At 39.2% G+C, this 25,375-nt stretch overlaps 1 protein-coding gene across 3 annotated transcripts in view; it reads left to right on the top strand.

Annotated features, from left to right (window-relative positions):
* Positions 1-23,515, top strand: part of TRAF3IP1 (TRAF3 interacting protein 1) — a 275,475-nt gene extending 251,960 nt beyond the window's left edge. For all 3 annotated transcript variants that reach the window (XM_070956772.1, XM_070956771.1, XM_070956773.1), the window contains 3 exons: positions 8,995-9,068; positions 20,758-20,981; positions 23,323-23,515. In XM_070956772.1, the coding sequence (XP_070812873.1) occupies positions 8,995-9,068; positions 20,758-20,981; positions 23,323-23,482 (458 nt within the window). In that variant the 3' untranslated portion in view covers positions 23,483-23,515. The remainder of the gene's footprint in view (positions 1-8,994; positions 9,069-20,757; positions 20,982-23,322) is intronic.
* The last annotated feature ends 1,860 nt before the right edge of the window (positions 23,516-25,375 follow it).

Below are 25,375 nucleotides of genomic sequence, written 5' to 3'. Positions count from 1 at the left end.
AGATGGGGTGAGGGGGGCGGCCCACACTCCCTCTGTGGGCCCAGCCCAGCACCCTCCCTTCTCCTCCTCCCCCGCAGGTGTCTCCAGATCTGCCTTCGTTCCTGCACCTGAGTGAGGCTGCCATCCTGGCCTGCGTCTGCCACCTGGGCGTGCTCTACATCTGCCTGCACAAGTTCATCAAGCAGTTTGCCGAGCATGCAGCTGCTGCTTCCACCACAGATGTGCCCTTTCTGGCCTGCATGGTAGACTGTGGCACCGGGTGAGCCCAGAGACACAGAGAGGGGTGGGGTGAATAGGTAACTGGGCGTGTGGCTGACAGTTGGCTTCCAGCGCAGGAGAGGGTGGGAAAGGGAAGTGGCCGGGCTGCTGCTGGCTTTCTTTTCTTTCTTTTTTTGTATATGTTTTATTTGCAGTTTTTCTTTAACAACCAACAATTTTGTGGACAGTGTAATGACTGGGTTAAGGTATTTTTCACACAATGCTCACAATGCTCTGTAATTACATATACAGAACTTTTACCTTCCAACTTCAATATATTCTTCTATGTTTCAATCTATATTATACTTTATTTTTCCCATTTGTTGGGGTTCTTATCTCATTATCTTTAACAATACTATTCTCTCTTTATGATTTTTTATCATTTTTTCCAAAAGTATATGTAAACATCAATAACATTTCTTTATACAGTATACTTATTAACCCCTAATATTTTAATATTAGAAATATCACTCAGTGTTCCACAACATTTTCAATACCTCAATTTTCTATAAACACCAATAAAACCAGTTATCAATAAAAATTAATCAGTCCCAAGATTATATCTCTTAAATCCCCTGAATTTATAGTCCTTGAAATCAATATTTTCCAATATATTGTTACATCCTGTTAATCATAATAATACCTTTAGATAGACCGTATTTTTCAGAGTATAAGACGCACCTTTCCCCCCCCCAAAAGAGGGTGAAAATTTAAGTGTGTCTTATACACCGAATGTAGCCCCACCCACCCACTGGCCCACTGGAATAAATTATGAGGTGCAATCCATCCCTTGCCAAGAGCCTTTCATGTAGGTACTGCAAACCATGGTCTTGGAAACCAAAGATCTCTTGACAACACCAGTTTTTAAGCCAGTGGTTTGTTTCTTAAATCATTTGCTCCTCATTGGATGTTGACCTTTTGTTGGAAGTATAGATGAAAAAACTACTTATGCTCCTAATTCTTTAACTTTCTTCCCTAGCTGTTTGTCATCTCTTATTATGGTTTTCAGATTCATTATTGCATCATTAGTCCCCACAAGAAAAGCTGTATAAGAACTCTTATTCAGATGAACACAAACACACTGCAACAATCTTGAACAGTAGAAAAAGGAAACAGATCATCAGCATCTTCCAACAAAACAGATATGCATGCAACTTCATCAAAAAGTGCTTGAGCACTCAATCCAATATAGCACAATCAACACAAGCTGTATAAAAAATAACATTGTCATACATCAGAAATATTTCAGAAACCACCAACAGACTATTACAATTACATGGAATCAGCATAACCCCAAAACATCCTAAGCAAACCAAAAGACCCAGCAGCCCCAGAAAAAAAAAAGACATTTACCTACAATATACAATGTAAAGATTGCAACAACCACTATGTAGGACAAACAGGCAGAAGACTAGCTGAACATGAATACTGACTAGCAATCAGAAAACATGATGAAGATTCTTTAATTTGGACAGACTTAACCATAGTTTCTTCTGCCAACCTAGCAGTTCGAAAGCACGTAAAAATGCAAGTAGAAAAATAGGGACCACCTTTGGTGGGAAGGTAACAGCATTCCATGCAACTTTGATGTTTAGTCATGCAGGCCACATGATCACGAGATGTCTTTGAACAACACTGGCTCTTTGGCATTGAAATGGAGATGAGCACCACCCTCTAGAGTCGGGAGCGACTAACACATATGTGCGAGGGAAACCTTTACCTTTATCTTTTAACCATAGTTTCAAATGGGAAATTGTGACCATCCTAGACCAAGTGAAGTCCAAAAACACTAGAGAATTCCTGGAACCTGGCACTCTTGACAAATTGGCCATCAATAGACACATAGACATGATAATCAACTAGTTAAAAGGGAACAAAAAGTCCAAAATATGTCTCCCCCAGCAATTAACACCCAGCTAAACTTAGATTAATACCAAGAGTAATTTCTGACTAACAATTGAGAAATAAACAATGCCCCACTCAAGGAACTGCCAAACAAACTAACACTAAACAGCCCAACCAAAGAACCTGCAAGGTCACCTCCACCAACACTGTCCATCAACAGGGCAAGTGTCAAGCCTGAAGCTGACCTAGCTGCGGCCATTTTCTTTTCTATGGGACTTCTATTGCCATTTCTTTTCACATGGCTTCAGGTTGACACAGCCTGGAATTGAAGTGGGGGGTAGAGTTAGATGGGTTTTTGTAGCCAAAACAAAATAACTCTCATGAGTCAGAGACATTCCAACGGCTGGCTGGCCAGTGGAGAGGAGTCACTAAGCAAACAGCCAGCATCCAGATTGGACAATGTGATTTATTGTTTTGAGAAAACAGGAAACTTCTACTTTTTTTTTTTTGAAAAATTTTATTTTTTATTTTTGAACAAACGTACATAAAAACATAAAAACATCTTCAATTACACACAGCGTGTCAGTTGATTACAAGTCTTTTGTGCGTCTTCACCATATTCATAGCTTACAGTTTACCTAAATTCTTATATATCTATGCATTATTATCCTCATTAATCATTTATTTAACTATAGCTATTCTTCCCTCATTTTGTACAAAATATTCTAAGATTTGAGTTAATTTATATTATAACATTCATTTCATCATCCTAAATTGATCCAATAATAATACATCTGTTATATTTTATATAGTTCTATAATTCTTATATTATAAAAATCTCTATCATATTTCATTTCCATATTTTTTAATCTAACCATTGATAAAATAAATCCCATATCTTATAATATTGTTTATCTTCTTGTTCTCTAATTTCAAATGTCATTATTAAGTTAATAACTTAATTATAAAGTTATTAAGAAAATAATGGAATGTGCTGAAATGGTTTTTATTCTTGAAGATCCATTAGAAACAGCAATTAAATTGATAGACAAGATAGGAGAATATGCAAAAGTAGCAGTTTTGAAAATAAAGACAAAACGAAGATTTTGACAAAAACATGTTAACAAAACAAAAAGAAGAACTGGCGGAAGTATTGAAGATACAGGTCACAAATAAGGTGAATGCTTGCAATTTGTATTCTTCCTTTTGAATTTTCATTCCTTTTATATCTTTTTCTTCTCTAATATTTCTGTTTAGCACTTCTAATGTTAACACAAACAACAGAGGTGACAGTGGACAACCTTGTCTCGTTTCTTTTTTTATTTCAATAGACTCTGTCAATTCTCCATTTATCATTACCTTTGCTGTTTGTTTGTGATATATGGCTTCTATGGCTTGAATAAATTTTCTACCAAATCCCATCTGCTCCAGCTGTAATAACATAAATTGCCAATTCACATTATCGAAGGCTTTCTGTGCATCTAGAAATATCAAAGCCATTTGTTTTTCAGGATGTGCCTCATAATATTCCAAAGCAGTGGTGAAATCTAAAATTTGTTACTACTGGTTCTGTGGGCGTGGCTTCAGCGAAGAGGATGTAAAAAAATGCTTTCAAAAGGCTCTGACGATCCCAGCTGAGTTGCCTGATCGGCAGAGGCTTTTTTTCTTTTAAATGCCTCTGATGATCAGGCAACTCAGCTTGGATCGTCAGAGGCTTTTGAAAGTATTTTTTCTACAACTTCTGAAGAGATTGTAGAAAAAATGCTTTTAAAAGCCTTTGACGATCCCAGCTGAGCCGCATGATAATCAGAGGCTTTTTTTAATACTTTTAAAAGCATTTTTTTCGGCCAAAGAGAAAAAATGTAGAAAAAATGCTTTTAAAGGTAAAAAAAAAAGCCTCTGATGATTGTGTGGCTCAGCTGGGTATGGGGAGGGAGGGCAGGAATTTTTGCTACCGATTCTCCGAACCACCCGCCTCCATCACTACCCGGATCGGGCGATCTGGTCCGAACCGGGAGCATTTCACCCCTGTTCCAAAATGTCCAGAATTACCCTTATATTATCTTTAATACAGATTAAAGATAATATAATTTTTTGGCAGAAACCCATTTTGATCAGAGTGTATGAAATTGTTTAGATATCTTTTAAGTCTTTCTGCCAGTATTGAAGTGAAGATTTTATAGTCTGAATTTAGCAGGGATATAGGCCTATAATTCTTGATTTGTTGTGGGTCGGTATCCTCCTTTGGAACAAGTATAATATATGCTTCTGACCATGACTTGGGTAGTTTCATTTTTGACATGGCTTCATTCATAACTTCTAACAATGGGAGACTCAACGATTCCTGTAGTGTCTTGTAATATTCCGCTGGCAATCCATCTGGGCCTGGTGCCTTCCCATTCTTTTGTTTTTTAAGTGCTTCAGTTAATTCCATCATCATTATATTTTCTTCTAACATCATTTCGATATCTTTAGAAATCTAGGGTAGATTCGCTTTCTGCAGGTATTGTTTAACACTTTCCTCCACAATATTCTCTTGCTCATATAGTTTTCTATAATAATCTTACATAATTTTTTTCTTCTCTTTATTCCCATATCTGATTAGCCCTTGATCATCTACTAGTTGTGTTATTTTTCTTGATTCTCTCTCTTTTTTCAGTTTATATGCTAACCATCTACTTGGTTTATTTGCATCTTCAAAATAGTTCTGTTTGGCACTTCTAATTTTTTATGCTAAATTCTCTTTTTCTATTAATCCCATTTTATGTTTAATTGTGTCCATTTTTATTTTGGTGTCCTTTTTTTGTGGAAATTTCTGTAATTTTTTTTCAAGTTTCTTGTAGTCATCCTCTAATGTTTTATAAGCTTGTCTTTTCTTAGTGTTTCTTTTCCTTGTATAGTCTATTATCAAACCTCTAGCATAGGCCTTCATTGTATCCCAAAGATTTTGCATTGATGTGTCCTCCTTTCTATTTTCTTTAAAAAAGAAAGCCAATTCTTTCTCAATTTTCTGTGCAAATTCCTTTTCTTTTAATACTGTATTATTTAAGGTCCATCTAGATCTTCTCCTTTGTCCTTTCCATTTCATTGTCATTGGGTTATGATCTGCCCAGGTGTTTACTTCTATGTCAATTTCTTCTATGTTAGAAGTCAATTCCATTGTTGTCCATATCATGTCTATTCTAGACCATGAGGAGTGTCTGTTTGAATAAAAAGTATGTTGTCTATTTTTTGCATTTCTTTCTCTCCATGCATCTTTTAAGTTTATTTCCTCTATCATTTTAAAGAATGATTTCGGAAGAATCTTTCTACTTTGCTTTGTTGTTTTCTGTGTATTGTAGTCTAATTTCTCATCTACTATATCATTGAAATCTCCCATCATGCAAACATTATCATAGTCCAATTCAATTATTTTCGTATGTAATTTTCTATAAAATTCTTCTTGATTATCATTTGGAGCGTATATTGCTATTTTTAATAGCAATATACTATTTTTATATTATTGTCTATTATTATATTATTGTCTATTATTATATTATTGTCTATTATTTCCACCATCAAAATTCTTCCATCATCATCTGAATAAATTTGCTCCACTGGAATTGTATCTCTAATATACAAAACAACTCCTCTTTTCTTACATTGTGGCAATGAAGTGAATGTTTTCCCTAATTTTGGCTGTATCAATATTTGTTCATGCTGCTTTTTAATGTGTACTTCTTGTAAACAAATTATATCAAACTTTAATTTCTTTAATTTATGAAATATCTTTCTTCTTTTAATGGCTAAATTAAGTCCATTTATGTTTATTGTAATCAATTTTTTTCTCTTTCATATTTATATTTTATGAGAAGGATTTATTGCTCTAGTAGATGTCAGTTCACGTTGTTCTCTATATTCCACGTTGCCACCCACTGCACCTTCTTCTTATTCAGGCGTTGCAAGGTACTCCTCGTGTAGTTCAGTCAATGTATCTTCTCTTCTTGTCTCCTCTTCTTTCTATCTAAAGTATTCTGCATGGAATATTTCTGCTTTGTCGATTGAATCTATTCTATATTTTTGGTGGGGGGGCAGAGCTGGTATCGTGACGGTACAGTGGGCGATCTTGAAGTTCCAAGATCACCGTCGATATCTTTGCCGCTGGACAGTCCGTTTTGGACCTCACCGTCCCGTAGAGATGATGATAGTGGAGGGCACATCCTGCTGATCACAGGGACACCGCAAAGTCCTTGGTTGATCCAGGAGAAGCCCTTTTTTCTGGCGGCGAAGAGGCAGCCATTGAAACTCCAAAACGGAAGAAGTTGGGAAGAAAGTGTGTCGGCTTGGTGAGATGATTTTTAAATATATTATCCGAGAGAACACTCTGAGGTTAAAAGGAAATTAAAATTGAAGACAGAAGAGGTTAAGCGGCGGAATTAAGCCTGAGTCTAATGTAGCTTTTCCTATTTTTTAACATATTTTTACTTGTGGATGTTTATGGACGCTTTTACTTTGGACTGGACTGGATTGGATTGAAGTTTTCTGTTTTATCTACTTAACGACTAAATTCTTAGTGCCTTTTTGTGTAAATTTTCTATTGTTCTACTTTTTTTGTTTACCTTTTTTTTGTCTCTTTGTTTTATTGTGTATTGAATATAAGAAGGGAAGGGAAAGCGGAGGTAATAAATAACACTGCCATCTAGTGGACTGGAAATATTGTTTCTTTTTTTTCTCTCTGGATTAAGAAAGTAACAACTGTGTTACTGTGTTACATTTCAAGGACTCTGAGCCTATTTATAGATAAGATAGTGGGAAGAGCATCAAAGACTGTTTACATGATTGTTTATTCAGGTGTTCTTCTGGGAAACTATCAGTGGCAGGCGTCTGAGATTGAAAAGAAGAAGATTGCAGTGACTCTGGAAAGAGAGCTGTAAATAATTATTTGAAATTTAACAAAAGAGTTTTTTCTGAAGATTTTCTATTTGTTTGAATTATTTCCAACCACTACATAGAAATGAGTAGAAAGGCAACAGCTATTGGTTCTTCTACATCGACCCCTTCCTCTTCACCATCTGGAGGACAACGATCAATACAGACGATGTTGCAACAGGAAAAGGAGAAGGATTGAGAGAAGGAAAAGGAAGTGACATTGCAGATGATTTGGCAAGGAATTCAAAAAATACAATCAAGAGTAGAGAATATTGAACAAAGAACAGAAAAAATTGAACAAAGAACAGAAAAAACAGATGAAAAAGTGGAGAACATACACCAAATGATGAAGAAATATGAGGATAGGCTCCAAAAAATTGAAGAAAAGGAAGAACAAAGGGACAAAAAAAATCAGAGATATTGACAGTAGATTGGATGAGGTTGAATGAGATAAGAGTAGAATACTGGGATGGGAGATGGACAGATCAGAATTTCACCTCAGATTTCAAAATATAGAAGAAGAAAAGGGAGAAAACTTGGCAGAAAAAAATGATAGCAATTTTAGCGGAAGCACTAGAAATTACCAAAGAAAAGATGATGGATGGCATAGACAAAGTATTTCGAGTCTATACAAGATACGCAATGAGAAACAAGCTACCAAGAAAAGTCCACATAAGATTTACTAAGAAATCAATTAAAACGCAAATACTACAGATCACAAGAGAGAAAACACTGAAATATAAAGATAAGGATATTGTGGTTCTGAAACAAATACCGAGAAGAGTGAGGGAGATGAGAAGAAAATATCATTTTCTGACCAAAATATTACTTAAGAAAGGTGTGAATTACAGATGGCTGCTACCAGAAGGCCTTGCATTTACATGGCAATAACAAAAATATAGGTAACGTTTACTTTTAATGTGGTGGAAAGAGTGGGAACCTTCAGAGTTGGCTTTCCATAGTTTGTGCCAAGATGATATCTCCTAATAAAACTGTTCTTTGAGGAACCAACTTACCTCAGAGTCCTTTTTGCAATGAGTGTATTACTTGGAACCCTGACAGCAAGCTACTAGAATATAAATTGAGAGCAAACCTCACTCCTTTGAAGCACTGATGACTTTACCCTGGTTTGGGTAATGAAAAATCTGCAAGAAAACAGCCAAGCTCAAAGTGCCAAGGACCCTTCATACAAATATTTTCTTTATGAAAGAAATATAGATGTTGATAGGCATACTGCTTTTCATTGAAATAAAATATCAGATTAAAAACTAAACAAAATAAATTTAGGGATCAAATCTAAATAAACTTCAAAAAAATAATTAAGTCTGTCTACTGTTTGTAAATCCTTTTTGGGAAATGTAAGGGAAACAGATATTCAGAGTTTGCATTCACAATGATGTGTCCAAATGAAAAATTGTTAATATAGCTAGTAAATGATGAGTAGTTTTGAATATTTACCCTTTTTATAAGATTTTACAAAACACTCTTTTACATTAATTTTTTAATCAAAGTATTTCCCTACATTTTAAATGCCCCTTGGAAACTGCATTTTAATGTATCAGTATTATCAGATTACAAACATAATTATTAACATGGAAATTGAATAAATTTTTATATTGCATCAATATAATTTCTATACAACAGGTATAAAATTTTATATATTTAAAATCAATAGCAGGAATAATTGAATGAGTGGTGGAAATCAACCAATAGTATCCTCAAAAACTTGACAAAAGAATTGACCGTGAATTGCCATCTTACCATCACAGCCGAGAAAAGATAAAAATTTATGTTGTGTCATTGTAGAGGAATAGTATACCATCTATAAATTATTTTCATGGTATTTCTACAGGACGTACTGAAATAATTTTAGGACAAAATATCTTATTTCAGTGAAAGAAAATTAAATTAAAGATCCAATTTGCTTTTTTTTTTATAGAATACCTTTGTAGTTACTATATTAATGGTGCTCATTTTCAATAGGTAGCCTTGTCCAGAGAATATTGGAAACAAAGAAGGATTATGAATTGTCACAGTTGCAAAAATCTGCTGAAAAGGTAACTCGCAAATAAACTTCAAAGAATTGATTATGGCAAATTTTTACCTTTTACTCTTCATTGGTATCTCCAATCTAATCATCTCTTAACCAATTTTAATATTAAAGCAGTGATTATTATAGAGATATAAACAAAGGAAGTATTGTTTCAACAGCATTTATTTTAATACTTTGGTGTATGCTACCCAAAATCCCTCTCCAAGGGAACTAAGTGGTTCAAAAATGTGATAAACAAATGGAAGGAAGGAAGGTTTAATGGTTTAATAGTTTAATGGTTTAAATATTGTCTGTAATTCTTCTCTAAAGAGAAAATCCATTGACTTGACCTGGCTAGAGTTTGAGGCCCTTTTGAATCTTGTGGAGTTGAATTAAGTTGAATCAAAGATGGAGGTTAGCAGGAGGTTATAGGCACTCTGACTGACGATATTTTTTTTTAGTATTTGATTGGTCAATTGTAAATGCCTTATAGTTTTTGTAAATAATTTTAATATCCATGGCACATCTGTGACAAGATTTTCAAAAATATAGGAGTTGGTAATTTTTCTCTTTCCCTACTTTCCAGTCATGATTGATGCTGATTAAAGGGGACTGTCAGCCTCAGCTTTGCCTGCTTCAGCTGCCATAAGAAACGGGGGGAGGGACTAGTAAAGGGGGGGAAGGGAGCAGGAGGTGTTTTTCCATTGTAGGAGGTGTCTTCCCAAGAAACGAAAGTGAATCTCCAAAGGGGCCGGCTGACCAACTGCCATACATTCCTGATGAATGACGCTGCCAGACGTGATGACACCTGACCTTTGGGAGACCTTTGATGATGGTCAATGGACACGGGGGGGAGAAGCTTAGTAGATGCTATTTCGCGCGTTTTGCTCACTTCCAGCTTTATCTGGGTTGCGATCATTTCATATTCAGTAAAAGTACTAATCTCTTTAAAATGATTGAGTTTGGGTTTTCCTTTCCTGGATATTGAAGGAAGCATACCTGACATTAAGCTGGAAGTCTCATCCAGTCATCCCGGACAAAAACCGAGGGGACTGTAAATCCAAATTATGTCAGATCAAGAGAGTGACGGAGGAGAGCAAATGGGGGCAGCGAGTTCAACTGCAGCCGCCCTCCAAGCGGAGAAAGAGAGTGCAGAATGGTTGGAAAGACTCCGTTTAGAACCGGAGGAAGTCAGATGGTCGAAAGGAGTGGGGAGGCTACCGGACTGGGGGGAGAACCCCCGGGGAGTGACGACTTCCAGACCACGTAAAAAAGAGGCAGTGTGGATGCAAGAGCAAAAGGAACGTCTCATGATGGAACAAGCCTTGCAGCTTATCCATGATGTGGAAGAGAGCAGGAAAAACCGTGAGTCTTTTGGAATTCCTGTGGAGAAGGGGGGAGAAGGCCCCAGGGGGGAGCCAGAAGAGACAGCCTGTGGGGGAGAGGAAGAGTTTGAGGAAGAAACATCCCAGGCTTCGGCAGCTCAAGGGAGAGATGCAGCCGGCCAGAGAACCCCAGCCTTGCAGCCCCCTCCCCCCCCCGCAGACGTAAAAAGCCAAATATCCCCCCCCTTCCTGGGAAGTATGATGGAAATCCTAAAACCTTGGGAATTTTCCTGATCCAAGTGTGGAACCACATGCAGGATTGGGGGGAGGACTACGTATCAGAGGCTGCTAGAGTGAGAAGTGTCACGAACGCCTTAGAGGGAGTAGCCGCTGAGTGGATGGTGGTTCTCCACAATAACAACTCCCTCTTGCTGAGAAATTACAACCAGTTCATGGGGGCCCTTAGGAGGCGCTTTGAAGACCATTTAGCTGAACGAAAGGCGAGACTCAGAATGAAGAGCATTCAGCAGGGCCGGAGACCTGTGGCAGAGTATATCCAAGAGTTTCGTGAACTGGCACCCTATATGACAGGCTGGTCAGAAATGGCTCTTTTGGAGAGTTTCAAAGATAGGTTGAATGAAGAGATATATCGACACTGTAGAAGCATGGGGGTCCCCGAAGATTTGCAGAGATGGTACATAGTAGCTGAGGATGTGGAGATCGAGCTGAGACGGAGCGAACTCCGAGGAAGGCGTATGGGGGACCAATCATCTTCCTTCCACCGTAAAGGGGCACCAAAGATGGCTGGGGGGCAGACCGAATTCAAACCCAAGTCAAAGCCCTTCACCTGCTTCAAATGTGGGAAAGTAGGTCACCGAGCTGCCGAATGCTTCTCCAAGCCACTGCCAAAAGCTGCCGGGGCCGGGGCGAAGAAAGGCGACAAAATACCCGCCAAAACCCGTGGCACCACCCTGAAAGGAGAAGTCATTGAGTTCGCTCCCCGAAACCAGGGTGAGTTGGGAACTCTGACCAATGATGACGACAGCGAGACAGACTCTGACTCCGACACCGACGATCGGGTGAGTCACACGGAAGAACCCTTACTCATCCCCGTAGAAGTAAGGGTGCCATCCACAGTGGCCCATGCGCAAATGTTAGCCCTATTGGACTCGGGGTGCACTAGGTGCATAATTAGCCCCAAAGTGATGGAGGAAATGGGACTGAGACTAAAAACTTTAAAAAGACCCATTGCATTCTGTCAATTAGACGGGTCGATTGCAGGAGGGGGCCCAGCTAGCTTTATGACCAAACCCCTTGAATTGCAGTTGGGGAATCATGTAGAGAATCTCAGATTTATTGTAGCCCCTGGTATGGAGAGACCCCTCATTCTAGGACTGCCCTGGCTTCGAAAATGGAACCCATGGGTAAATTGGAAGACGGGGATCCTGCGCATCCGCACGGCGGAACCGACTCCGGAAAAGGAAGCCCCCCCCCGAGGGACGACATAAAACCAGAAAGGGGGGCAGTAGCCATTGACTATATTGAAGGAGAAGAGAAGATTCCAAAGGAATATTGGGATCTCAAGGAAGTCTTTAGCGAAAAGGCATCGGATGCTCTGCCTCCCCACAGGGCCACCGACTGCACAATTGAAATACTCCCTGGGGTGAAGCTTCCCAAACCAAAAATTTACCCCATGACACCTCGAGAATTGGGGGAATTGCGAAATTTTATTGACAAAAACCTAGAACGGGGATTCATCGAACGAGCCAAACCCAAGGTGGCGGCGCCAGTAATGTTCCGCGAAAAGAAGGATGGATCCTTTCGTTTGGTGGTCGATTATAGAAATATAAATGCGATTTGCATAGAAAATGTCTACCCCCTCCCACTCATGAAGGACATGTTAGCCCATTTAGGGAAGGGAAAAATTTTCACCAAACTTGATTTAAGAGAAGCATACTACCGAGTGAGAATAAAAGAGGGGGATGAATGGAAGACAGCATTTAATTGCCCACTGGGATGCTTCCAGTTTAGAGTACTCCCTTTTGGACTACAGGGAGCCCCTGCTGTATTCATGCAGTTGATCAACGAAGTATTGCATGAGCACCTGTATAAGGGGTTTTGGTCTATTTGGATGACATTCTGATCTATTCTGACAACATGGCTGACCACGTAAAATTGGTACGGACGGTCTTGAAGAAACTCAGAGCGGCTGAACTCTATGCCAAACTTTCTAAATGTGAATTCCACCAAGACAAAATCAACTATCTTGGATATCGTATATTGCATGAAGGAATAGAGATGGACCCTGAAAAGGTCTGGGCAGTGCTGGAATGGGCCGCACCACGCACCCGTAAACAGTTACAGAGCTTCTTGGGATTTGCTAACTTTTATAGACAATTTATCCCCTCTTTCGCGAAAATCGCACTACCAATTACAGACTTGCTAAAAACGAAAGGGGAAGTAAAGCCCAAACCCTCGAAACCACTAGAATGGACTATGGACTGTCAAGCCGCTTTCGAAAGATTGAAACGGCTGTTTGCGGCTGAACCAGTGCTCAAACACCCAGACATGGAACAACCTTTTGTAGTACAAGCTGACGCCAGTGACGTAGCTGTAGGAGCAATACTCTTGCAAAAGAATGAAAACGGGATATTACAACCCTGTGCTTACACGTCCCGTAAACTATCAGAAACGGAAAGGAGATGGGCCATATGGGAGAAAGAGGCGTTTGCAGTTAGATGGGCAGTGACTCAGAAGGCATTAGATGAGGCACACCGGGCCCATAAGGCGCAAGCCGATAAGGAAAGGTCCCCAGCTCACATTTATAAAGTGGGTGATAAAGTCTATTTATCTACTAAATATTTACAGACTACCCAGAAGTCAAAAAAGCTGGGCCCTAAGTATGTAGGACCATTTCGTGTGATTAGACTGATTAATCCAGTAACAGTTGAATTGGAATTGCCAAAAACGTTGAGACGTATACATCCTGTATTTCATGTTAGTTTATTAAAACCTGAACACTCGTCTCCCCTAAGGGCTGATCAAAGCACCCTCCAATTCCCATTCTCATAGAGGGGGAGCAACATTTTGAAGTTAAGGAAATCTTGGACTCTAGGAAACACCATGGTAAAGTCCAATATCTGATAGCCTGGAAACATTTCCCTTTGTCTCAGGCTGAATGGGTGAATAAACGGGATGTCCGAGCTCCCAAGAAAATACAGCAATTCTATACCAAATACCCAGATAAACCATAATTATTGTATATATTCTGTCTCTCTTTTTTTTCCTTCCTCTTATTTAGGAATAACGTCTCTTCTGCAAGGGGGGCCGAATGTCAGCCTCAGCTTTGCCTGTTTCAGCTGTCATAAGAAACGGGGGGAGGGACTAGTAAAGGGGGCAAAGGGGGGGAAGGGAGCAGGAGGTGTTTTTCCATTGTAGGAGGTGTCTTCCCAAGAAACGAAAGTGAATCTCCAAAGGGGCCGGCTGACCAACTGCCATACATTCCTGATGAATGACGCTGCCAGACGTGATGCCACCTGACCTTTGGGAGACCTTTGGATTGGATGATGGTCAATGGACACGGGGGGGGGGAGAAGCTTAGTAGATGCTATTTCGCGCGTTTTGCTCACTTCCAGCTTTACCTGGGTTGCGATCATTTCATATTCAGTAAAAGTACTAATCTCTTTAAAATGATTGAGTTTGGGTTTTCCTTTCCTGGATATTGAAGGAAGCATACCTGACAGGGACTCAATCAATAGCAATAGTTTACAGAGTCAGCATATTGCCACCAACAATCTGGGTCCTCATTTTACCAACCTCAGAAGGATGGAAAGCTAAGTCAACCTTGAGCCAGTGAGAATCAAACTGCTGGCAGCTGGCAGTCAACAGAATTAGCCCGCAGTACTGCATTCTAACCACTGTGCCACAATGGCTCAATTAACTTTAATATCTATAACTTCTTCATATTTGTTTTCTTATTTTGTAGCATTTTCATATTCTATCATTCTCTGGCTCCTCCTCAAAAGAGAGTTACTGTTCAGAACTTTCCACAATCTTCTATATGTTGATCAGCTGAAAATTTGAGAACTCTTTATTTTGTTTTTTAATTTTTTTATATAGAAAAGCATGGGAAGCCAATCAGGGTAAATTATTCAGCAAATGATACAAGAGAAATGTTTGACTCCTCTATGCAGAGTGTTATTGCTGCTCTAATAGGAAGAATTATACAGTTTGTCTACCTTGACCCCAGGGAAGCTGGAGCTTCTGGAAACGAGAATGAAGATATATAGAAATCAAAGTAAATGGGGACATGTTGACTTCTTCATATCACCTATGTTTTCTATTATTAATTCAAGGGGCTGCTCTTGAAGACAATAGACGCTTCAACTGGACCACAATGCAGGGTGTGAGCAGTGATGGGCATGCTTCAGTATGCCCATTTAATACCTCTGCTTTATGAGCTGCACTGGCTCTGGTGGATTCAATCTGGTAGAGTTAGCATGCTACAGGTTTGTTCAAGTATGCAGTTTCCATAGAACCTCTTGGTTTACAGCAGGTATTCATGAAATGAAATGACATAAGAGTATTTAGAGCACCAGTGGAGGAAGATGAGGAATGAAGCAAATAAAACACAGGTACAAGTCTTTATTAAGACTTATTTTTGTTGTGGTAAGAGTGGCGAACCATACGTAAGTCTCCATTCTTATTGCATTACCAGATGGCTGGCCAGCAGTTCTATTTTGGATGACCAGTTCCCCCTCCTGGGTAAGGGGTGTAGAATTAGTCCTTCCAGAATCACAGTGAGGATTATTCTAGGCATCTATTGGATAAAGTCACTTGACTTTGGAGTTGGGCTCTAGATGAGAAGATCTAGAGAATCCAGAGTCCAAGACCTACAGTATAATCTGGATCCATTTAAGTCAGGGGTTGGCAACTATGGCCCTTTTATGACTTGTGGACTTCAACTCCCAGAATTCCTGAGCCAGCCATGTTAGCTTAGGAATTCTGGGAATTGAAGTCCACAAGTCATAAAAGGGCCATAGTTGCCCACCTCTGATTTAAGTGATGGCATGTTGGATCCAAGTGATGGTATAGGAGGGGATAGTTCCACTGGCCTTGAAAGAGGCAGTGGATCACTCCTACCCAGAAGCCCATCCTTGAACTGTACAGTCTTAGATAACTTCCACTGTTTAGGGAAGGTTGTTGAGAGTAGTGAGATCCCAGCTACAGAGACCCTTGGATGAAGCGACAGTGGGGATGGAGACTTGCTTCATATTCCAGAATGGGAGGGAAGCGCTCTTGTACTTGCCTCTCATCTCACGGGCACTTCTTCCAGTGCTTCTTGGTACTGTGCACACCTCTGTCGCTTGGGGAGATGTGCCACTTGATCTCTGCCCTGAGACACTGGTCTGGCCTGTCTGCAGCCAATGCTCCATATCGTAATGGGCTCCAGGAGGAGGAGGGGATGCCATCTCCCCCATTGTAAAGTACGCTAAATTTAAGAGCAGCGATGTCAGCTGCAGCCGGGCCAAGCCAGTGTCTCAGGGCAGAGATCAAGTTGCACGTCTCTCTGAGCAACCGAGGTGCATGGAGCTGCTGTGGCCCCATCTACAGGTGGGTTTCCTTTCTCCTGTGCTCTCGTGGTCACTTGGGCCGCCAGCTGCTGCCATGGGAGCATCAGTTTGACTATTTCTACTTTACAGCTATTGTACTGAGGCATTCTTGACAAAGCATCAGCCAGGAAATTCTTCCCTCCGGGTAAATAGTGCAAAGTAAAGTTGTACCACCTAAAGTATTGGACCCTTTGTGCCTGTTTAGTTTTCTAGGAATTTTCAGGGCTTCCAGGTTTTTGTGATCAATCCAAAAAGGAATTCCAGAAAGGAATTTTGCTTTCCTCCAAGAAATACCTCCAGGAAAGGAATACCCATCTAACCGCATAGGCTTCCTTTTCCCATACAGCCCAGTGTTGTTCAGTCTCAGTTAATTTTTTAGATGTGGACAAGGCTGTAACTGCCTATGCCCATTCTCGCCATTAACATTTTTGTTGAGTTATTAGATTAAGATGCAAAATACAAAAGAAAATAGGAAAACAATGGGGAGATGAGGGGAAGAAAAGTGAGGAAGGATTAAGAGAAAGAAGAGCCGGTGAGACCCGAACTGCCAAACTGCTGGCCACATCTTTCCCCTCAATTCCCAAGCAGTTACAGCAAAGCAAAAGCATGCAAGCCATTCTACCCACAGTGTATCCCTCCCCTCTTCAGAATGGCAGCGTTCCGATAGGGACCTGACAGTGTTCTTAAAACCTTCACTAATGGAGCACCCACATCTTCTGAAAGAAACGGTTCCACTGGTTAATTGTTTTCACTGTCAGGAAATCTCTTCTTAGTCCTAGGTTGCTTCTCTCTTTGATTAGTTTCCATACATTGCTTCTGGTGCTTTGGAAAATACGTTGACCCCCTCTTCTTTGTGGCAGCCCTTCAAATATTGGAACACCACTATCATGTCACCTAATCCTTCTTTTCACTAGACTAGTTATACCTAATTCCTGCAACTATTCTTCATATGTTTTAGCCTCCAGCCCCTTAATTATCTTTGTTGCATTTCTCTGCACGCTTTCCACAGTCTCAACATCTTTTTTATATTGTGGTGACCAAAACTGGATGCAGGATTCCAAGTGTGGTCTTACCAAGGTATTATAAAGCATGTTCTTGACTTTATCTCTCTGTTAATGTGCAACCTAGGATTTTATTGTCTTTTTGGTGGCTGCATCACACTACTAGCTCATATTTAAGTGTTTGTCCACTAGGACTCCAAGATCCCTCTCACAGTTACTGCTATTGAGCCAGGTGCCACCTATTTTATACATTTAGTTTTTCTTATCTTAATGTAAAACTTTACTTTTCTCACCATTGGATTTCATTTTGTTAGGTAGGGTCCAATGTTCAAGTCTGTCAAGATCCTTCTGAATCTTGAGTCTATCTTCTGGAGTGATGGCTGTTCCTGCCAGCTTGGTTTTGTCTGCAGATTTGATGAGTTTCATTTAAATTGTTTTATGAAGATATTGAAGAGTACTGGGCCTAAGACAGAATCCTGGGCTACTCACTGCTTACTTCCCTCCATGTAGAAGTTCTTTAATTAAGACTACACATTGCGGTTTGTCAGCAAGTTACGAATCCATCTGGTGGTGATGTTGTTTATGCCACATTTTTTAACTTACTAAATAGTTGGTTGTGGTTTATTTTGTCAAATGCCTTACTGAAAACCAAGTATCCTATGTCCAGTGCTTTTTGCTGGTCACTAACTTACTGTATTTTTCAGACTATAAGACACACCAGACTATAAAACGCACCTTAATTTTTGGGAAGGAAAACAAGAAAAAAAATCTCTGCCTCTGCCCACCAGCATCAGCGTCTTCACTTCCACTCGGATTTTGATAACGAGCAGCACAGATCTTTTTATCCATTTAAAACAAACCCTATCACTCTACACACATTTAACTGGGTGGGGTGGAGTATGATTTTCATGGGGGCAGAAGAGGGTCTTGGCACCGAAGGCTCCACTTTTAAGACCCCCCTGTCTTCCTACAGCCATAGGCATTGAAAGCCTGGCTTTCTCGCAGCAAGGCCCGATAGAGATGCAGCACTTCAGTCCTCCTGGACACTGCCATCTTGTAAACATGGTGCTGGGCTTCCCGGCAAGCCCCCTGCGCCTTTGCTGCCTCGGTCGGAGCCTGATTCCAGAAGTGGCCCGGGGAAGCACAGAGGTCGGGCCTCGGTTGGCGAAGCGGGCGCTGCACAGGGGGCATAAGGCAAGGCGCTGCCGCCCAAAAACAGTGTTGCCGCCTGGAACAGCCCAAAAATGCAATACTCTTTTTTTGCCTCACACGCCCCACTTTTGGAATCAGGGAGGAAAAAGAGCATAACGTTTTCGGGCGTTACGCAGGAGGTGTAAGGCAAGGCACTGCCACCTGAAAACACTGTTGCTGCGATCTCTGCTGCCTCGAACTGCCCAAAAACATGATGCTCTTTTTTTGCCTCTGTACGCCACGTTTTTGGAATTGGGGAAGAAAGTGTTTTGGGCTGCAGAGCCTGCCACACACCCCATTTTTGGAATCTGGGAGGAAAGTGTTTTCAGGTGGCAGCGCCTTGCCTTATGCTCCCTGCGCTGCCACCCGAAAACACTTTCCTCCCTGATTCCAAAAGCAGGGCATGTAGCAGGCGCTGCCGCCCAAAAAGTCTTTCCTCCCCAATTCCAAAAACTGTGTGTGTGGCAGGTGTTGCCGCCCGAAAACACTTTCCTCCCAGCATCATGTTTATGAGATGGCAGCGTCCAGGAGGATTGAAGTGCTGCATCTCTTATCGGGCCTTGCTTTGAGAAGGCCAGGCTTTCAATGCCTATAGCTATAGGTAGGAAGACGGAGGCGTCTTGAGAGTGAAGGCTTTGGTGCCAAGTCCGTCTTCTGTCCCCATGAAAATCATACCCCACCCCACCCCACCCACTCCAGTTAAATGTGTGTTGGGCGATAGGGTTTGTTTTAAACAGATAAAAAGATCTGTGCTGCTCATTATCAAAATCTGAGTGGAAGTGAGGATCCCCGCAGCCTGGAACCGCTGGAAAATGCGACGCATAGAGGCCAACAACCTCCGAAGGATGGGGGCTGGCAGATGGGCGGGGCTACATTTGGTGTATAAATGCACCCAAATTTTCACCCTCTTTTTTTGGGGGGGGGAGTGTGTCTTATACTCCGAAAAATATGGTAGTCACTTTGTCAACGATTGAAATAAGATTTGTTTGGCATGATATATTTTTGACAAACTCATGTTGGCTTCTGATGATAATTTTACTTGATTCTATGTGTTTGCAGATATGTTGCTTGATTCTCTTTTTCAGGATCTTCCCAGGTATTGATGTCACACTGATTGGTCTATAGTTTCCTGGATCTCTTTTTTCCCCTTTTTTGATGATGCGAACCATGTCAGTTCTTTTCCAGTCCTCTGATAGTTCCCCGGTACTCCAGGAACTTTGAAAAAAATAGTTCAATGGTTCCAAGATCACATCTGCCAGCTGCTTTAGAATTCTGGAATGTAAACCATCAGGTCCTGGGGATTTGAACTCATGTAGAGTGGACAGGTTTTTTCTTACCATTTTCTTGCCTATTTTAATTTGAATTCCTAGTTTGTCTTTTATGGCTTTTGATAGGTTGGGCTATTTTTTCTTTTTGTGTGAAGATAAGATTCAAAGAAAGAATTACATAGCTTTTTTTTCTCCCAGCTGCCCATTCACTTCCTTGCCATTAGTGCACCAATTGTTTCTTTGGCTTTTTTCTTGTTTTTTACATGTTGAAAGAAACTTCTTTATTGTTTTTGTCATTTATTGCAAGTCTTTGTTCATTCTGAGCCGTAGCTTTCCTGACTTCATCTTTGCAAGTTCGGGTACATTTCATACCAATGAAAATATGTCACTCATAGAAGAAAACAACAACCAAGAGCATTGTCCCTGTTGACTAGTGATGCCCAGTTCAGTGCAGCCCCAATGGAACTGATTGATTCCTATCCTCCCTCTGGGAGAAAGCATTCAGACACCTGGAAAAGGGACAACATCAAGTGATCATCAAGTGACAGGAAGAAAAGTAGCCCAGACTTTCCCAGATTCATTTCTTCCGATAGTTGTTTCTGTATTGTGTTCAGTTTGGATACAGTTTTCTTCTTTTGGTTGGAATTTCTTGTTTTGTAGGTTGAGCCTCAGAGTGGCTAGAGTTGCTTCTACATCTTTTACTTTTTCTTCAAGTAGTTCATTTAGTTTACATTGTGTAAACTATGTGTAATTTGTGTAATTACACATGTGTAAACTTGTGTAATTTGGGTCTTCTATGAGCATGAGTGCCTACATGGAACGTATTTTGCAAATGACAATAACATCAGTCTCTTTTTCCATGACTATATTTCTTTTTATGACTAATTCATTTAAAAATTAAAAATTTCCAAAGTTTTCAAAATGGACCTGGGGGTTCAGATACTGATCTTTGCATACAATTGGCCATGAAAAAAGTCTGGAAAATTAAGGAAGATGAATTGTTGACTAAGGAAGTCATGTTGACATGAAATACTTGATTTGCTTTCCAAATAAATGATGGCTAATTGGGCTGTACCTCATAAGGACTGGGGGAATATATTTTTAAAAATTGATTATTGTATTATCCAATAACATAACTTTTGCTAAAATAAGCATATCATTTTATTTCTCTGCATTTGATATTATTTACTTGATTTATATTCCTTGTCTCCTCATGAAATGAGCACTATTTTATTGATGCTTCTAAAACACATTCTTTCAGTCCTGTTACTTTATTTTTCCCATTGATTGATATCTGAACTTTTTAAAAACTCTTAGGAGAAGCCACTTTTGTCAGAAGCAGCAAAGAGAAAAGAAAAAGATTTAGTAACTAAAGAAATAGAGAAATTTTGTGGCTCTATTCAGGCCCTTTGTCGGAGTGCTCTCCCTCTTGGTAAAATAATGGACTATATTCAAGAAGATGTAGATGCCATGAAAAATGAGCTTCAGACATGGCAGAATGAAAATAAAGAACTTGAAGAGACCCTGCAGAAGGAACAAGGGTAAGAATCTTTTAAAAACAATTGCAATAAAAGACTAGATTAATCCAAAGATTCATAGGGTTTTATCTACAAGACAAATCTGAATTGGATCTGTTTCTTTGACTGGATGTGCAAAACTGAGAAAGAGGGTAGACTAGAAGAGATCTAAGATTTTTGTAGAAAAAAAAATTGCATGGGTATGTGGGAAAGAATATTCTCTCAAGCTACCAGATCTATCTATAGAAGTAAACACAAGCATGTGGGTTCTTCTGTTTCTAGGAAGAAAGCACAGTGCCTTGTTGAACATAAGTAAACTGCTTGCCTCTCACAATTCAACTTTGCAGCAGGCAAAGATTAATAAATGCAGTACCTGCATTTAGAGTAAGTGCTCAACCATCCTAGGCCTACCTGCAGTTTGAGCCAGATAGTCTTATCTGCAATTTCCACTTAAAGTTGAAGAGATACTCTCTACAATATTCCTGTTACTTTATTATTAATGAAAGATGTAGTTGTTTTCTTGTGGCAAAATGTTAGTGATTAATTCTGTAACTACTATAGGAAGGGATGATAAAATAAGTACTACATTTAAGTATTGATAGTCTATGATCCAACATACTGTTGAATTAACTTTAATCTAGCACTAACTACTTTTTAAAAAAAAAAATGATTTATATGCCGCCCTTCTCTGGAGACTCAGGGCGGCTTACAATGCGTTAAGCAATAGCCTTCATACTTTTGTATATTTATACAAAGTCAGCTTATTGCCCCCACAATCTGGGTCTTCATTTTACCTACCTTAGAAAGGATGGAAGGCTGAGTCAACCTTGAGCCTGGTGAGAGCCAGTTTTCTGTAGTGGATAAAGGTACCAGGCCAGATACCAGGATATTGTTGAGTTCTAGTCCTGCCTTAGGCATGATGCTAGCTGAATTATGCCAGTCACTCACTCTCAGCCAATGGTGCCAAGAAAACTAAATGGATTTGTCCAGGCAGACTCCCGAAATCAAGCATACATACGTGCGTATGTCCATATGTGCATGCACACGCACACACACCTAATTATCATACAAACTATTTGATACTGAGAATTAACTGAAAAGAATTAAACATGTGAAGCATGAAGAATACCTGGGTTGTTCTTTATTATATTGTTACTTGTTGCTGACTTTTGTTATGACACAAATAGTATAAGACAAAACATTATTGATGCATTTGTCCATCAGCTTTGTAAGATGAATCTTCTTCATTTTACAGTCTAGTGGAAACTTAAGAATACTTGCTTAAACTCTTGTTTTAGTTCAGTCTGGATGGCTTTCTTTTCTCCTTTTCTTCCCAGCTCAATAAAATCTCAAGATAACTTTATTACAGTTAATTCTCATCTTACAATCACAATTGCGCCTAGAATTTTGGTTGTAAGTCATGGTCATTAAATGAGACACCCATGCTGCCTTACTCAATGATCACAATCATTGCAGTTGTTAAACAACTGTACATGGTGCTTTGGAGGTGGGAGAGAAGTCTTGGGAGCCCCAGTGTCCACTGGCATGCAGAAATCGGACATGGACAGAAGCCCTTGGCCAGCTAGGCCCAGCACTGCCTTCTCCCTTCCCAACCACCCATTCTTGTTCCTAGCCAGCCTTTAAAAAGATTGCCTCTCTTGCCTTAAGAAAATTCCCTTCACTAGCTCTCTAACTCAGCCTTGCATCAGTCTTGTGAGCAGCTGCAAGGGAAGGAAAAGGTATGTGGACCTTGGATGTTTTGGGGCAAAGTAGGTGGGGTGGGAGGCCAGGCTTCTTGGGAGTGGTGAGGGGATGGCAGGAGAGGCTAGCTAGCTGAGGCCCTTTGGGAGGGGGAGAGATGAAGTCTTCTTGGAATTGGAGGGAGGCAGAAGGATTTCACTGATTGAGGCATTCCAGGAGTGGGAGGGGGCAGAACAAGTTTCCTAGGAGTAAGGAGAGGTACAGCCCATGTACTGCTGGGCAGAGCCAGCAAGGTGTCCTGGTGTGTGGAAGGTTTCCATGTGCCAGAGCCTAGTTGTTCAAAGCCTCATGGTCCACAGAGGGGGAGTTGCAGCACTCCTGCAGTCATAAGGATGGATGCACTGCCAAGCACCTGAATTTTGATCACATGACCACAGGGGCATTGTTACAATCAGAACTTTGGGCAGAGGTCATCACTCCGCTTCTTCAATGCCTTTGTAATTTTGAACAGTCCTCAAACAGTTGTAAGTTGAGGACTACCTGTATATACTGTTGTGAGCTCATTTTCTTACCATTTCCTTGAATTAAATGCAATTATATACAGTATCCAGAACAGATTTACATTAGTTTTACAATGTATAGTTTGCTGTTTTTATCTTTTCAGAATCACAGATGGTGTTGTGGAACCCTTAAAAATAGAACTTACTGAGTTGGATCAATTGATCAAAGATGAAGAAGACAAGATTTATACTAAGAGAGCTAATGTTTTAAGAAACAATGAAAAAATTCAGAAGATGGTTCATATTATCAACTCAAGAAGGTGAACAGTGGAAGGCTGGAACCTATTACATTGTTTGCAAATAAAATTACAATACAATAGCTTATACAATTTCAAGTATTTGAACAATTGTGAATAGTTTTTTTGGAAAATACTGGTTGTAGTTTTTAAAGTGCAAAATATTTACTGTATTTAATCTGTTGTGGTTGGTTTTTCTGCTACTATCAATACCCCTAATTTGTGGCTTTCTGTTCTGTAAGTCATTATTTTTCTTTATACAGAGTATGGAATTTGAGAGGGTTGCAGTTGTGATTATCTTAGAATCCTTGGAAAATTTGTATTGGAATTCTTGCAAGTTCAGGAAAAACACTGTATACCTTTGTGGTATCGTAAGGAACAAAAAGTAAGAAGTTGACCCCATAAGAAAATTTGTAATGAAATTCTTACAGCTCAAGATAAAAATGCAGTTAATCTTTGTTTATTTAAGACATCTTGTAATATAGAGAAAACAAGATATTGATCTGAACATATTAGTTACATTTGCAATGTACATTTACATCCTACTTCTCTCTCTTTTGCTCTCTCATTCTCTTTCTCTCATATTCTCATATTAAGTCATTCCAAAAGAATTAGAATATGAAAATTGCATACATTTATGCTTGGGAATGTGGATTTTGCTGTTCCTATATAGTTTTAAAATGTCTTTGCAGTATTTAATTTATGGGAGTCACAAATAATGGAAAACTTGCTGGCCAACCAAATTATATGGTTTCTAGGACACTAACTTCATTTAATGTCATCTTAGATTTTGGAAGGAATGTGTGTGCACAAATCTTTAAAAAAAAATACAGCACTTCAATCTAGCATGGTAATGCTTGTTCTAAGAATACTTTTTCTAAGATCCTCAACCTTGTGAAGTCCTGTAAATTTATAATTACCATTTAAAAATAGCACAACCCAAAAGTAAGGATTTCCCTTTCCACAACTCAGTTTCACATTTGAAAGATACCCGAGACAACCTATCTTGAAGGGAGTTTGACATCTGTCTTCTGTCTCTCTGATGAATTGATGAATATAAATATAAACTGAATGTTTTTTGTTTTTTGAAACTATATTTGTTAATGAATTGATTTAAGAAAATTCATTTTTCCATTTGGAAATCTATCATTTCTTTGCTGGGTTAAGTATACTTTACTAGATGTGGAGCAGAAAGGTAATTTAATATGTGCATATTGAAGGGGAGGGGTTGATTAATAAATATAGAAGACAGTCCTAATGGTTAAGGGAAAGTATGCTTGTTGCAATATTTAAATTTCTACCATACATTGTCCTACATTTTATCCATATGATTCTCTAAATTTTGATTGGAAATAAGTTTTAAATAACTGAAATAATCATTACTGCAAAATCAGTAAGCACTGTCTTGATTTAAACACTTGTTTTTTTCAGTGTAATGTTGTCTATTATTTTATGTTATATTAATTAAATTGTCCTTAATTAAGATGCATTCCAAATTTCCAACTATTTCCAACCATTTGTTTAAATATATATCTCAAATTAAATATTATCAAAGTAGAATACATGTTCACTTTCCTTAAACTATAAATCTGTAGTTTTAGAAAACGGATAGTTAAAAAAAAATTGGATCAAATATATTATCATAGATGTTTTTATGCTAAAGTTGCCATTCTTTATAAACTACATATTATTACAAGACATTTGAAGCTTAATATATCTCAAATTTCCTTTTATTTTCGACATAGATCTCTGTAGGATTATATATCACATTGTTACAAGAGTCCAATTTTATCTGTCAGTAAAATGTACAGCATAAAATATCATTTGTATTTTATTTTTTTCTATAAATTTAATAAATTGTCTATTTTTGTATGAACATTGTTTGCATAGTTATTTGGGGGAAAATATTTTATATAAACAA

Source organism: Pituophis catenifer, unplaced genomic scaffold (genome assembly GCF_029215685.1).
Source record: "Pituophis catenifer annectens isolate HBS135680 unplaced genomic scaffold, rPitCat1.0.hap2 SCAF_1, whole genome shotgun sequence".
NCBI classification, from domain to species: Eukaryota; Metazoa; Chordata; class Lepidosauria; order Squamata; family Colubridae; genus Pituophis; species Pituophis catenifer.
The sequence above is the reverse complement of the archived record's forward strand: the minus strand, read 5'-3'. Positions and strand labels throughout refer to the sequence as shown.